Source organism: Syngnathoides biaculeatus, chromosome 4, assembly GCF_019802595.1.
Source record: "Syngnathoides biaculeatus isolate LvHL_M chromosome 4, ASM1980259v1, whole genome shotgun sequence".
Lineage (NCBI taxonomy): Eukaryota > Metazoa > Chordata > Actinopteri > Syngnathiformes > Syngnathidae > Syngnathoides > Syngnathoides biaculeatus.
The window spans coordinates 7,253,155-7,267,096 of NC_084643.1; the positions used below are offsets into that span (position 1 = coordinate 7,253,155).

The 13,942-nt window shown below is 44.8% G+C and overlaps 2 protein-coding genes and 1 pseudogene across 4 annotated transcripts in view; 2 read left to right on the forward strand and 1 right to left on the reverse strand.

Annotated features, from left to right (window-relative positions):
• Positions 1 to 136: 136 nt before the first annotated feature.
• On the reverse strand, positions 137 to 8,577 carry gkap1 (G kinase anchoring protein 1). 3 transcript variants are annotated; one of them, XM_061817006.1, is made up of 12 exons: positions 8,440 to 8,577; positions 7,850 to 8,121; positions 5,881 to 6,027; positions 5,714 to 5,803; positions 4,844 to 5,021; positions 4,740 to 4,768; positions 3,393 to 3,542; positions 3,156 to 3,242; positions 3,023 to 3,086; positions 2,098 to 2,168; positions 1,781 to 1,858; positions 137 to 472 (listed from the first exon to the last, which is right to left on the reverse strand). In XM_061817006.1, the coding sequence occupies exons 2-12, from the start codon at positions 8,081 to 8,083 to the stop codon at positions 431 to 433; spliced, it is 1,170 nt and encodes a 389-aa protein (XP_061672990.1). In that variant the 5' UTR covers positions 8,084 to 8,121; positions 8,440 to 8,577; the 3' UTR covers positions 137 to 430. The 3 variants fall into 3 exon arrangements, with proteins under 3 accessions (XP_061672990.1, XP_061672991.1, XP_061672989.1); XM_061817007.1 differs by having other exon boundaries at positions 4,740 to 4,765; positions 8,361 to 8,519; XM_061817005.1 differs by having other exon boundaries at positions 8,361 to 8,519.
• LOC133500089 (5S ribosomal RNA) lies at positions 1,482 to 1,600 on the forward strand (annotated as a pseudogene).
• A 4,102-nt stretch (positions 8,578 to 12,679) lies between the features above and the next one.
• Positions 12,680 to 13,942, forward strand: part of frmd3 (FERM domain containing 3) — a 55,990-nt gene continuing 54,727 nt past the window's right edge. Inside the window, exon 1 of the mRNA XM_061817982.1 lies at positions 12,680 to 12,687. The gene's annotated coding sequence lies outside the window, so the exon portion shown is untranslated. The remainder of the gene's footprint in view (positions 12,688 to 13,942) is intronic.

Here is a 13,942-nt window from a genome sequence, read left to right on the forward strand (position 1 = left end):
GTATTGTTTTGCTGTTTCCCAAAGTGTATGTTTCCTGTACAAACAATAGCTTACAAATAATACATTGCAGTTGTTAATTCGGTAAAAATACAACTAATTATCGAATAATTATGTTAAATAATGAAAGCAAAAAAAAAATGTTTCACTGAAAAAGCATTTTACTTTTATTTAACAGTGGCCAAACTAGAAACATTTCACAAGTCCCAAGTCTGTCAAAGATTTTTTGGCATTTTGAACAATTAATCAGGCACTCGTGTCTCTATGCACTTGTGCCTGTAGGGGGCAGCACTAACAACCATTTTGTGTGAGTGTGAAAGAGAGGCATGCAACTACTACATGCTGATACAGTCCAACATAAAAAAAGAAAAAAGGAACAAAACAAGAATGTTTCTTTGCCAACGCGATGTTCTTGGGACTTCAAGTGGAATCATCAGAGATCCGCCTCGGAACTTTTCTTCCCTCTCTTGTTCCCCTGGCAACCGAAAAAAAGCACAAATGAGTCGGAGGCAGCCATTTTGTTCAAGTGACATTCTTAATTCTCGTACAAGTTGAAACTAAAAGCAGACTGCAATTAAGTAAATAAGGTTTTCCTTTAAAATGCATAACATGCAATGGAGAGGGAACCATTCATCGTTTTCGCTACAGGGCCTTTTTTTTTTGGTTGCTGTTGTTTTGCCAGTTGCGCTTTTGGGTTAAATTGTACCATTTTGGAGGAAATTCCAACTGTCTTAAATATTGTGGACGATAATATGTTTTGGGAAAAGACTCAGATTCACCATCTTGTGAGGACAGAATTTGTGGTTTGTCCTCTTTTGTTAACTTTTTGCTTTTCAATGTCTACACGGGTGTGTTAAAATTACTGAAATGCAATATTTCATTTTACATGTACATACTGTGGTTCAGATCTTTTTACTTATACGCGAATTACCAATGTTCAAATGTGACCGGGGAGTTATCGTACTTCCCGGCCGACAGAGCGCACCTGGTTATAAACCACACTCAATACATTTGTAAAGGAAATACCATTTGGTACATATGCAGGCTGCAGCCATGTAAAAGCGCAAGTGCCCACATTGAAACACGAAAGATTTACAAAGACGGTACACGGAGAGTTTAGAGCTAAAGCTAACGCTAACACCGCAGTTTTAATGCTAATGCTGCCATGCTAAAGCTAACGCTAGCACCGCGCTAAAAGGGCAGGTTGAAAAAAAAACATACTGGTAAAAAAATCACTGAGACACGGCAGTAGCACGCTAGCGCAGCGCGAAGAGCGCCGGACGGGTAAAAGTCACTTCCTCGGCACATACATTCCACCGGTCTCACTCTTACCTTTTCCGCTCGAGTGCCCCCTTGCGGCCGTCAGAAAAAAATGCACAAATAAGCCGCATCGCTTTTACCGCATAAACCGCAGGGTTGAAAGCGCGTGAAAAAAGTCGCGGCTTATAGGCCGGAAATTACGTTAATTAGCCTTTCATAAGGGGGCTTCCAGCCATGCTACCCTGAGAACGCCCGATCTCGTCAGATCTCGGAAGCTAAGCGGATTTGGGCCTGGTTAGTGCTTGGACGGGAGACCGCCTGGGAATACCGGGTGCTGTAAGCTTCTCTCCCGGGCTGAAAAAAAAACGCGTCAGGAAGGCCATCCGGCGTAAAACTGTGCCAAAAAAAATGTGCGTGAATCAAAGATGACGCGCTGTGGCGACCCCTTACGGGACAAGCCGAAAGGAAGTCTTTCATGAAGGGAACTGTTTTGAGTCTGCAAATATTATTCAGAAAGAGTCACCTGATGTTTGGGCTGCTCCGACTGCAGACCTTTGACTTTAGAGCGTTCTTGTTCCAGAGCGGCGTGTAGCAAGGTCACCTAGAAGCAAAACCGAACGAACGGTTAATTAAGGCGAAAGGGACCTCGTGTCCTCTTCTTTTATGACATGATGTCTCAAATTCCCACATGAGCTGGCGCAGGCACACAAAAGTTTCTCTTGGCAAACCCAACAAAAGAGTCACAGAGGAAATTATTGAGCGTCATTTGGAACAATTCCCGAGCAGGACTAAGTCCAAAATGTCCAATTTCATGCATCCAAAACGAAAAGTGCCATCAACCTGCGACGAGAGCTCCTCTTTGATATGCAGCAGCTCCTCCACTTGCAGCAAGATCTCGGCTTTGTCTTTCACTACACACGCAAAAAGAAAGACTAGAGTGAAAACATATTCCCATTATCATTAATGTATCACGTTGGCCTCACAGTTCTGAGGACCCGGGTTTGATCCCGGCACCGCCTGTTCTCCCAGTGCCTGCGTGGGTTTTCTCCGGGTGGGCACTCCAGTTTCCTCCCACATCCCAAAAATATGCAGCGTTCATTGGACACTCTCAATTGCCCATAGGTGTGATTGTGAGTGCGGCTGTTTGTCTCCATCTGCCCTGCGATTGGCTGGCGACTACTTCAGGGTGTACCCTGTCTGCTGCCCGGTAACAGCCGGGATTGGCTCCAGCGCTCCTGCTACCCTTGTGAGGATAAGTAGCTCAGAAAATGGATGGATGGATATTTCCAAGGGTTATCAAGTTATTTGGGTTTCATTTGTAGTTATTTATTGCTAACAAAGTCATGCAAAATTGTTGCACGTGACTATTTAAGGGACAATTATTATTCAAATCTATGTTAAGTGGGGATTTGGTGGGGGGGGATAAAAATATTTCAAAAGTGAAAAAGAAAATGCACTTTTGGGACATATTTTCTGTGCAAATGATGAATACAAATACATTCTTAGCAAGAAATAATAAGTTGCCACAGAAAATGACGTGATGCTGTTTGACAAGCTTCTTTGTTTCTTTGCCACGCAGTTCAGGTTCTGTGTTCGAACCTCCACTCCGATCTCTTCCCAGGCCCCCAAACAAATCGTCCCCTAATCGTGACAAGGCGAAAGGAAAGACGAAGAAGCTTGAAGCAAGTATTTCCCATGACCACTCCAGGGTGGCTGGTGACCCTAATGAGGATAAGCGCGTGAGAAAACGGCCGGATGGGCTCACTCTCTCCTTGCTGGAGCATCTTGAGAAGCTGCCCGTTTCTGGCTTTCACCTCTTTGTGTTTGACCTGCAACACATGAGGCGAGTGGTCAGCGTTGCCCGCTGCCGCGGCGCTACGACGCGCTCGGGGTCCGACCTCCCACTGTCCGATGGTCTTCTTCAGCTCGACGATCTGCCGGTCCTTCTTCTCCAGCTCGTACTTGAGCTGCTCGGCGCGGGGGTCCTGCGGGAAAAGGGAGAGCGGCGACGATAAGCAGACGCGATTGGTCGCGTGGAAAGACCGATCGATCTGTAGTTGAGCATTTCATTTTTTTCTGACATTTCCCTACATTTGAATCAGCCCGTCCCAAACCGGCTCCGCGCGCACACTTACTGGGCCGCGTTCTGCCGGAGTGTTGCCGTCTTGTTTGCTGTTCAACTGCTGGCGTCGCTTCTCCCGCTGGACTATTCGGTTGACGTCGTCCTCCAGCTTGTTAAAGAAACGCTCCTCCTGGCCCGGCGCCGCAGCAGAGTTGGACGCTTCCTGGCATGGGGAGGGGTGGGGGTTCACAGACGTAATATGTCATAAATACTTCTGATGGGGGGGGGGGGTGGGCAAATTTTTGCTAAAGAACCACCGTCCATTTTCAAAACCAAGAGATCGACCGTGTCGTGTGTGCATGAGGTAATAAATAAATACATGGGGGGGGGGGGACTAAAAAAAGTCAATTAGTTTAATAATACATCCATTTTCTTTACCGCTTATCCTCACTTTGGTCACGGGGGAGTGCTGGAACCCATCCCAGCTGTCAAGGGGCAGGAGGCGGGGTACACCCTGAACTGGTCGCCAGCCAATAGCAGGGCACATGGCGACAAACAGCCACACAATCACACCTACGGTCAATTTAGAGTGTCCAATTAATGTTGCGTGATTTGCGGATGTGGGAAGAATCGGGAGAAAACCCACGCAGGCACGGGGAAAACATGCAAACTCCACACAGGCAGGTCCGGAAATTGAACCTGGGACCTCAGAACTGTGAGGCCAACGCTTTACCAGCCGTTTAATAATACATTCAATATTAAAATGATTTAACTAGGTAAGCAATTATTTAATCAATAATGCATTTTTTTTTTACATCAATGAATCCAAATATGAAACAATACATTTTTTTAGTTTATATTTGAGCATTTTTAGTTTATCATCAACACTAAATTAAGATAAATGTGGTATGTATATAAGAATTGTTTATCATCACATTATTTACATTATTTGTGTGACTTTGATCTCTTAAAAATATCAAATGCACTGTACAGTATGATTTTTTTTTTTAATTTCACCATTTTATTCATTTAATTACAAGATACAAAATCATTAAACTGTGCTTGGTGTGAAAATGTGTTCATGAAACTACTACAGCTCTTAATTTTCTTATTTTTTTACCGTTTGCATTTCTAAATTGAAATGAATCATTTAACCAAATGTACTAAAGTACACGAGATGAATACATCTACATTGTTGTTTATTTTTTTCCTCTATTGCAACAAAAACTAACCAGTTATTTATTGATTGATTGTAATGAGTTAACTAACCAATTTTAGCAGAATTCATTCATCAAATAATCCAGGAGTCTTGATCATGTTAATGCTGAGTGGACCGGATGAGATTACGAGATGGCCCCGAAGTGGCCCGCATGCCACGGATTGCCCCCCCCCCGGGGGGGTTGTGGGGCGAGACACCCACCTTTTTTTCGGGTTTCCGGCTCACAGCTTCTACACAGAGCAAAAGTACGTGAATGATGCGTATTTGGAAAATTGTCGCTGGCGTGAGCTGAGAGTTTTTCTGACCTGCGTTGCCTTCAGCTTGGAAGTTCTGAAGAGAGACCGTCTTTTTCTCTTTGGCCTGCGTGTTCTTCTTCTTCTTCTCCTTCCCGCTGCCCCCGGCGGCCGCGCTACCGGCGGCGCTGCCGGGGGCGCAGTCTTTGCGAGTCTTCGGCGAGGACGCGTGGTTGCTGTTGCCGGCCTGCTGAAAAAGGTGAGATGGTACACGCCGATCCGGATTAGTACTCTTGTGGACAAAATAATGCACTTGTATATTCAGATGTCAAATACCACATGGAGTGTTGCACATGTATGAGTAGTAAGAAATACTTACGTACAGTGGAACCTTGAAATTCGAACAATTTGTTCTTGTGAAATATTCAAAATCAGAGTTGTTCAACTTCCGAAACATATTTTCCCATAGGAAATAATGTAAATGAGTTTAATCCGTTCCAAACCCCCAAATAGTAAAATCCCATTTTATATGTATGTATTTCTTTCGGGCTGTCCCGTTAAGGGTCGCCACAGCGTGTCAACACTCATATTTGTTTGGCAGTTTTTACGCCGGATGCCCTTCCTAACCTGAACCCCTCTGCATGTACGCTGCGAGAACGGACCGGTGTGCTGTGAGAGACTACATGACTAAGTGTGCAGCGGCTCATCTCGGCACCGCCCCATGTGCGTACTTCATTGCTCAGCTCGAGTGGGCCACCCACTTGTTCAGGCACCAAAATTGGGTCGAAAACCGAGGCATTTTTTAACAGATTTTTGGGTCGAAATCTGATTCCTACAACCGCTGAGACGTTCGAATTCCGAGGTTCCACTGAATGAATTTCCATTATTTCCCGTGGGACAAGAGTACAGTGCAAATGCAGAAAGTCTTCTTGTTGTGAGTACCTGTTTGTTTTTTTCATTGTTTTTTTCATACTCCAGTTTGCTGAGGATCAAAGCTTTCTCTAAGTCGGCCTCGTAGAGCTCAGATGTCATCTGCGGCGAGGAAGAGGACGACAAGTTCTAGACGTGCGGCACACCGACGAGGCGAGCTCGGCTCGATCCGCTCTCACCTGCTCGTCCCTCTGCTTCCACTGCTGCCAGCCTTGCTGCGACGCCGGCGCGGCGCCGAGGAGCCCGCTGGCTATTCTCGACAGCGTCATGCAGGCCGGCTGGCCGTGCGACTTCTGCGGGATCTTCTTGAAGGCCAGATTGCGGAGCTGCGAGTGGAGACGATTTTTTACGTCAAGTCTGAAGGGGGCGGCACGGTGGCGCAGCTCCAGAGCGTTGGCCTCACAGTTCTGAGGACCGTTGTTCAAATCCCGGCCCCGCCTGTATGCAGTTTGCATGTTCTCTACATCCCTGCGTGGGTTTTTTTTTCCCGGGTGGGCACTCCGGTTTTCTCCCAAAAATATGCATTAACTGGGAACTCTAAATTGCCCCTAGGTGTGATTGTGGGTGTTTGACTGTATATGCCCTGCGACTGGCTGGCAACCAGTTCAGGGTGTACCCAGGAAGGAAGGAACGAGAGGGAGAAGAGGAAGGAAGGAAGGAGAAGAGGGAGGAAGGACAGGGAGGAATCCAAAGTAAGGAACGAAGGAAGGAGGAAAGCAAAGGAATGAAAAGGAAGGAAGAAAGGAAGGAGGGAGGAATGCAAAGGAAGCAAGGAAGGAAGGAGAGGGAGGAGAGAGGAATGCAAAGGAAGGAAGAAAGGAAGGAGGGAGGAATGCAAAGGAAGGAAGAAAGGAAGGAGGGAGGAATGCAAGGAAGCATGAAGGAAGGAAGGAGAGGAGAGAGACGAAAAGAGGAATGAAGGAAGGAAGGAAGGAGAGGGAGGAGAGAGGAATGCAAAGGAAGGAAGAAAGGAAGGAGGGAGGAATGCAAAGGAAGGAAGAAAGGAAGGAGGGAGGAAGCAAAGAAGCAAGGAAGGAAGAAGGAGAGGAGGAAGGAATGCAAAGGAGGAAGAAAGGAATGGAGGAGGATGCAAAGGAAGGAAGGAGAGGGAGGAGAGAGAATGCAAGGAAGGTCCTTCTCTTTCTTCTCCTTCCTTAAGACTTTTGCCCCTTCCTTTTGCCCTTCTTTATTTTCATTTTCCTTCCCTTTCCCCTTAAGGAAGGAAGGTCTCTTTCCCTGTTCAATAATTCCTTCCTCAAGGGAGGGAGAAGAGGCAAGAATGAGATAGGAATGCAAAGGATTGAGGGAGGAATGCAAAGGAAGGAAGGAGAGGGAGGAGAGAGGAATGCAAAGGAAGAAAGGAAGGAGGGAGGAATGCATGGGAAGGAATGCAAAGGAAGGAAGGGAGGAAGGAGAGGGAGAAATGCACGGGAAGGAAGGAAAGCCAAAGCCCAACAAGCCATCTTTTTTGTGTTCCTCGTATGGAACATATTTCGGACCCGAGTAATTCTCAATCAGGATTGCCCAAAAATTGCGACGACACTGACTTGCTCAAGTCAAAGTCCCGACAATTGGCAAGCCAACAAGCCCGCCTGATAGTCAAACCGTTGAGCAATTAGTGTGCATCGCATTTTCATGACATGCCACATGGTCGCTTCTCTCAGCTCGGCCAGGTGAACATCCGGAGCCACTTTCAAGCCAGTCTTGAACACTATCGCGCCACGCTTGAAGTTAAAACAGAACTGTACTCAGTTCTGTTATGTACACATGACTGAGAGGATGGGAAATGATGTACTACTTTTACTGAAGAACATCCATCCATGTTCTTAGCCGCTTATCCTTACAAGGGTCGCGGGAGTGCTGGAGCCTATCCCAGCTGTCAACGGGCTGGAGGCGGGGTACACCTCTGAGCTGGTTGCCAGCCAATCGCAGAGCACATCGAGACAAACAGCCGCGTTCACAATCACACCTATGGGCAATTTACAGTGGCTGATGTTGCATGTTTTTGGGATGTGGAGGAATATACAAGAATATATCACCATTTATTCCGTTTTTTTTTTTTAAACCTTAGGGTGTAAAGTGTATCAAGGCTGTTGGTGCTTCATATTGATGTTTTTTTTAACTTTTAATTTGTGTTCCCCACCTCACCTCGTTGGCTTCACTTTGCTGCTGTTCCTTCTTCTTCTTCCTCTTGTCTTTCTTCTTGTCGTTGCCCTGAGGCGCTTTGCCCCCCGCGGACTTCTCCGGCCGCTGCTTCCCGGCGCCGCCTTTGCCGGCCGCCTTCACGGCCTCGGAGGGGTCCGAGTCGGAGTCCGAGTCGATCTGGAGCGGGGCGAAGCGCGAGGCGGTGGTGGGGACCATGATGGTTGCTGACGATGCCATTGAGAAAGCCTGACACTGATGAAGAGTAAGGAGCACTCCTGTGGGGGGGGGGAAATATTGCAATCGACACTATTGTTTGAATGCGACATTTAAGACCAGATGCAGACTCAAGTGTAAACACGAGACCTTTGTTTTGCAGCTAGCTGTGCTTAGCATCTTCGCTTGTATCAAAGCGAATGCCGGTTTGCTTTTTTTTTTTTTTTCCTGTCTTTCTTTCTTTTGGTTCAAGTACACAGATGAGACTCGCGGTCGCCCACAAGGAGTAAAATGCACTTACGCGGATTTTCCCAATGCACACGGCGACTTATGTGGTAGAGTGGCAAGGATAGTGAAAGTTATCCAAGTCTTAATTTCACCTGTTTGAAGAAAGAACAGCACTGTTAGCTCTTCCTTTGCTAGTTGCTAGCTGGGATTGGTACGGAAACGGAGCTGTGCCAAAAAGGATACTTTCGCTCTTTGCGTCTCAGAAAAGGAAATATGAAAAGCTTCACATGTATGTTTTTTTTTTTTAATCCCTTTTGAAAAACAATACTTTCAATTGACGCCCTCGTATGTAAACATCCTCAAAGTTGCACTTACGATTAATTTAATTTGTAATTTAATTTACAATATTCCCAAATAGCATTTTGCAGCATTCTACAGATTTTGTTCATCTATTTCAAATTTTGTACCAGATTTATAAATATGTCTGCGATTGGCCGGCAACCACTTCAGGATGTACCCCGCCTCCTGGCTGTTGACAGCTGGGATAGGCTTCAGCACCCCTTTTGTGAGGATAAGCGGCAAAGAAAATGGATGAGTGGATGGATATGCAAATATGTAGTTAATAATAATGATAATAAAAATCATCATCTTTTCTATTTTTATGCATCTCCATATTCTGGACCGCTTATCCTCATTGCAGTCGCGGGTGCGCTGGCGCCGAACCCATTTTATGCTTTTATAAAATGTTATGTATTAAATTACATTCGTAAGGTACGTTCCGTGCAAGTAAGAAAACGTGCCGTTTTTCTTTGGGCAGCGGTGGAGTTATGAAAAATGAAGTGAGATTCCTCCCTCAGATCAGGAAGCGGTTTCCGTGGGGACAAAGCAGGACGCCAATGGATCACAGGGTACCTTTTATGGATGAATTTGTTCAAGTATTTCCAACAGATTCATACGTCTCATTGTAATTATCGGGCCTCCTTGGGTCGAGTAGCGCAAATGGATTGTCTTAAACTTGGCTCAAGTATTTAGCTAAAAAAATGAGTGGATTTTAAAATTAAAAAAAAAAACATTGAGTCTCACTGTGGTATTCGTAAAACTAGCGGTGTGTTGTTGTCTTTAACTTAAGTTGAATATATTTGCATTTTATCTTTGAAAAAAATCATTCACCTTTTTGGTGGGATACATTTTAATCGGTTACAATGGCATTTTTGGGGAGAAAATATATTTTGGGATATACACATACGCCTACTATGCTACTCTTTTAAAATGACAGCTCTTCACATATCACCATCATGACTTCTTTTTTGTTTTATTATTATTATTATTATTTTTAATGTGGTACTCTGTGTAAAAAGTTGAGAATGTTTCCGGTAACACTCACACACACAATAAATGCATTCGGGTGTAATATTGTATTTGTACTTTTATATAAATGTACAATTGTCCATGCAAGGTTCTACCTATTGAAAGTTCAGCATATTATTTAATGAAATATTTACGCCGATGAATGCACAGCTGTACTGTAACAACTTGATTCCATCTTGTAATGTCGTGCAACTAACAGCAGAGAGCAAACACGCTCCAGTTTATCGATCGGCTCAGTTTGAGTTCCAATACAAATGACGAGGACCGTTTATGGGACTTGACCATCCTCTGGCGGATGACCTCAGCAGTCTGCGTGCAGGAAGAGAAAGAGGACACCGGGGAAGGGAGTGAGGAAGTGGGGGCGAGGCAGCGGAAGATGGGAGGTGCTTTAGAGCCGGGGGAGGAGGCTGAATCTGGAGAGGCGCTTGAGGGCGGAGCAGGCCGCCAGTTGGAGCGTCTTTCTCTGTGATGGAGGACACACACGTGGACCGTTTATGATCTAATTGTATGTGAAGTTTTGTCTGACTTTAAAGCACATTTTTCAAGAACATTTTCATCGGCGGAGCAGCCGGAAAGTGGAGGTCTCACACTTCTGAGGACCGTGGTTCAAATCCCGGCCCCGCCTGTGTGGAGTTTGCATGTTCTCCCCGTGCCCGCGTGGGTTTTCTCCGGGGGGGGCACTCCGGTTTCCTCCCACATCCCAAAGACATGCAACACTAATTGGACCCTCTAAATTGCCCCTAGGTGTGATTGTGTGTGCAGCTGTTTGTCTCCATATGCCCTGCGATTGGCTGGCAACCACTTCAGGGTGTTCCCCGCCTCCTACCTGATGACACCTGAGATAGGTTCGAGCACGCCCAAGAAAATGGATGGATGGATTTTCATCAAATCCCAAAATGTACAACTTGATTTGACCTACTCCGCAAAGCTGCTGGTGTCCTACATGACTTTTGCACAATAATGTTTATATCACTGATTCCCGAACAGTGTGCCGGGGTACATTCGTGTGCCGTGAGCGCTCTTCAGGTGTGCCGTGGGAAGTTATCCAATTTTATGTAATTGCTAAAAAAAAAAACATTTATTTCCAAGAATCTTTATTCATCTATTTATGCCAGTGAGGCACAATGACAAACAGAACAAAAAAATCCTCTTCTATTAGAGGGCAGGAAGTACGTATGGTAATTATTTGATGACATTTCCTTTTGACGGTGTGCCGTGGGATTTTTCACTTGTAAAATTTGTGCCTCGGCTCTATAAAGGTCGAAAATCACTGGCCTATAGTGTAACATTGGTGCCATAATGCACTGAAATAAGCAAGAAACGTGATTTGTAATTGCACATTTTGAAGGCAACCGGCCTTATGTAGAGCCTGAAATCCGAGGTGAGGCCCAACATTCCAGATTGTGTCTTCACTCATTCTAACGCATCGTGCGCTGTTAGCAAATAATGTAAAAATTGGTGGAGAGTGTCGCAAAAGGTTTTGCGCTTTAGGCAGCTGTTGGAGTTCACTGTGGAAAACCTGCGAGAGCAAGCAAATGCGAAATGAAGTTTGAAGTGATGGAATTGGAAGTGTTAGTGGAAGAAGCAAAAAGTCCAGCCATCCGTTTTCATAACTGCTTATCCTCACGAGGGTCACAGGAGTGCTAGAGCCTATCCCACCTATCATCGGGCAGGAGGCAGCACTCACAATCGAACCTCGGGGCAATCTAGAGTGTCCAATTAATGTTGCATGTTTTTGGAATGTGGGAGGATGTGGCCAAAGGAAACCCACCCAGGCACGGGGAGAACATGCAAACTCCACACAGGCTGGTCTGGGTTTTCAACCCCGCTCCTCAGAACTATGAGGCCAATGGTCTAACCAGTTGCGCCACCGTGGCACCCGGCAAACAAACTGTTGTAAAAAAAAAAAAATCCATCATCCTGATAAACCATAAAAAGTGATATTTTTAATTATAAACCACCACCAAGAATGGATGTGTCCATTCCGAAGAACATTACAATAACACTTTGGGGACAGTACACTCGAAAAAAAACCTCCACTGGGTTTAGACCACTTGGCAATTGTCACGGTGGACTGAAATGACCCAAACCAAAAGCAAAGTTGAAAGGAATTTTCTCACTGACGATGTGGCATGACTCAGTCTTGTGACCGCATCCAAACCGGCCGAACGATTCAGAAACTCAAAAATTATATTGCTGACTCAACGATAAATGACGGTCTGCGTGTACCGTCGTCTTCGCAGAACCCGCAAAACGAACTTGATGGAAATTTTGCACGCACAAACCTTCGGTAATTCCTGCCCAGAGTTTACCATTCAAAAAGTGCGAGGGAAAGCAACGGTGGGGAAAAGCGAGGGATGAGCAGTGTGGGAGGAGGAGGAGAGAAGACGACCAGCGCAAGTCTTTGATGTTGCAGATGATATGGTGGCACATTTTCAGATACTTTCAATTATTTTAGTCTCTCTCTCTCTCTCTCTCTCTCTCTCTCTCTCTCTCTCCCTCTCCGAGCACAAGAGGTTTGATCTTTTTTTTAATAATTTCATGCTTTTGATTACCGGTACCGAGCCCCCCGGTCCTTCATCATTGTGTGTGTGTGTGTGTGTGTGTGTGGTGTGTGACTTCAGTGTGCCCGACTTCAGTCAAACCTTTCAGTGACGTCGCCTCGTCTCAGAAGCCGAGGAAATCTCTCCCGAGATAAGTGAAAACCATTCATCCATTTTCCAAACCGCTTATCGGAAGATTCGTGCAGACCCCCTAAAAGGACAATGAAACAAAAAAAAAAAACGTATTGAAAAAAAAAACGTACTTGTTTTTCTCATTGTGATGAGTTACTTACTCATTGTAATGAGTAACTTACAGTGCAATGAGTAAGTTACTCATTACAATGAGAAAAACAAGTACTTTTTTTTTTTCAATACGTTTTTTTTTTTCAATGTCCCTTTAGGGACTCCGAAGCATCAAGACTTATTGCGAGGAAAAAAAAAATGTAAACAGTCCCGAAGTTGATAACGTGGGCCTTTATTTTCCCTCAGGTAAGTGACATTCATATAAAGTTTTTCTTTATGACGTATATACATTATATACGATGATCAATTTCGCGTTATTATAAAAAGATAATAAACATCCTTTGGGCCTCAAAAGGCACTAGAAATAGTCAGTATTAGTAACCGTAATAATTATAACAGGCTGCACAGTGGACGACTAGTTAGAGCATCTGCCTCACAGTTCTGAGGACCGGGTTCAAATCCGTCTGTGTGGAGTTTGCATGTTCTACCCGTGCCTGCGTGGGTTTCCTCTGGGCATTCCAGTTTTCTACCGCATCCCAAAAACATGCAACATTAATTGGACACTCCAAATTGCCCCTAGGTGTGATTGTGAGTGCGGCTGTTTGTCTCCATGTGCCCTGCGATTGTCTGGTGACCGGTTCAGGGTGTAACCCGCCTCCTGCCTGTTGACAGCTGGGATAGGCTCCAGCACTCCCCGCGACCCTCGTAAGGATAAGCGGCTCAGAAAATAGATGGATGGATGGATAAATTGACCCTAGGTGCAATTGTGAGTTCGACTGTTGTCTATGTCTGTGCCCTGCGATTGGCTGGCAACCAGTTCAGGGTGTACCCTGCACTCCCCACGACCTTTGTGAGGATAAGCTGCTAAGAAAATGGATGGATGGATAAACTGCCCCTACGTGCAATCGTGAGTCCAACTGTTTTCTGTCTCTGTGTCCTGCGATTGGCTGGCAAGCAGTTCAGGGTGTACCCCCCCTCCTGCCCGTTGACAGCCGGGATAGGCTCCAGCACTCCCCGCGACCCTTGTGAGGATAAGCGGCAAAAAAATGGATGGATGGATGGATTGTAACTTTAAATCACTGCAAAATGTAAATAAGAGACTAAGAAAATAATTTGAAATGTAATTTGTTTTTATAAAAGTATGCCAAAGCTCTTGTAACTTTTCTTTTTCTTTGATAATATTTTTTTCAGATTTTTAGTTTTTCTCCTAAAATCATGGCTTGAAAAAAAAAAAACGGTTGAGTTTTATACACAATTTTTAAATGTTTTTTTTTTTCGAAAATTCAAATGACTTTTTCCACAGCACTATTAATACAATTCTTTCAACATTAGATTTTTTTTTTCAAAACGTTTTTTTTTCTCATAAAAAATACGAACTCGCTCTTGGAACATTCTTATCATTAAATCCAACTTAATTCTCACAACATTACATGCTAATATATATTTGCAGTGCAGTACTTGAACTACATTAACAAATGCCAAAGATTCAGATTGTTATTCC

Bases quoted from the DNA above. Each gene is read 5' to 3' on its own strand.
- gkap1 (XM_061817006.1), bottom strand. From the start codon at position 8,083: ATGGCATCGTCAGCAACCATCATGGTCCCCACCACCGCCTCGCGCTTC. The intron at 4,769-4,843 runs GTCAGAAAAACT...TGCTCTGTGTAG, and splicing joins CCAAGCTGAAGGCAACGCAG to AAGCTGTGAGCCGGAAACCC. The intron at 473-1,780 runs GTGACTCTTTCT...TTCGGTTGCCAG, and splicing joins CGGAGCAGCCCAAACATCAG to GGGAACAAGAGAGGGAAGAA.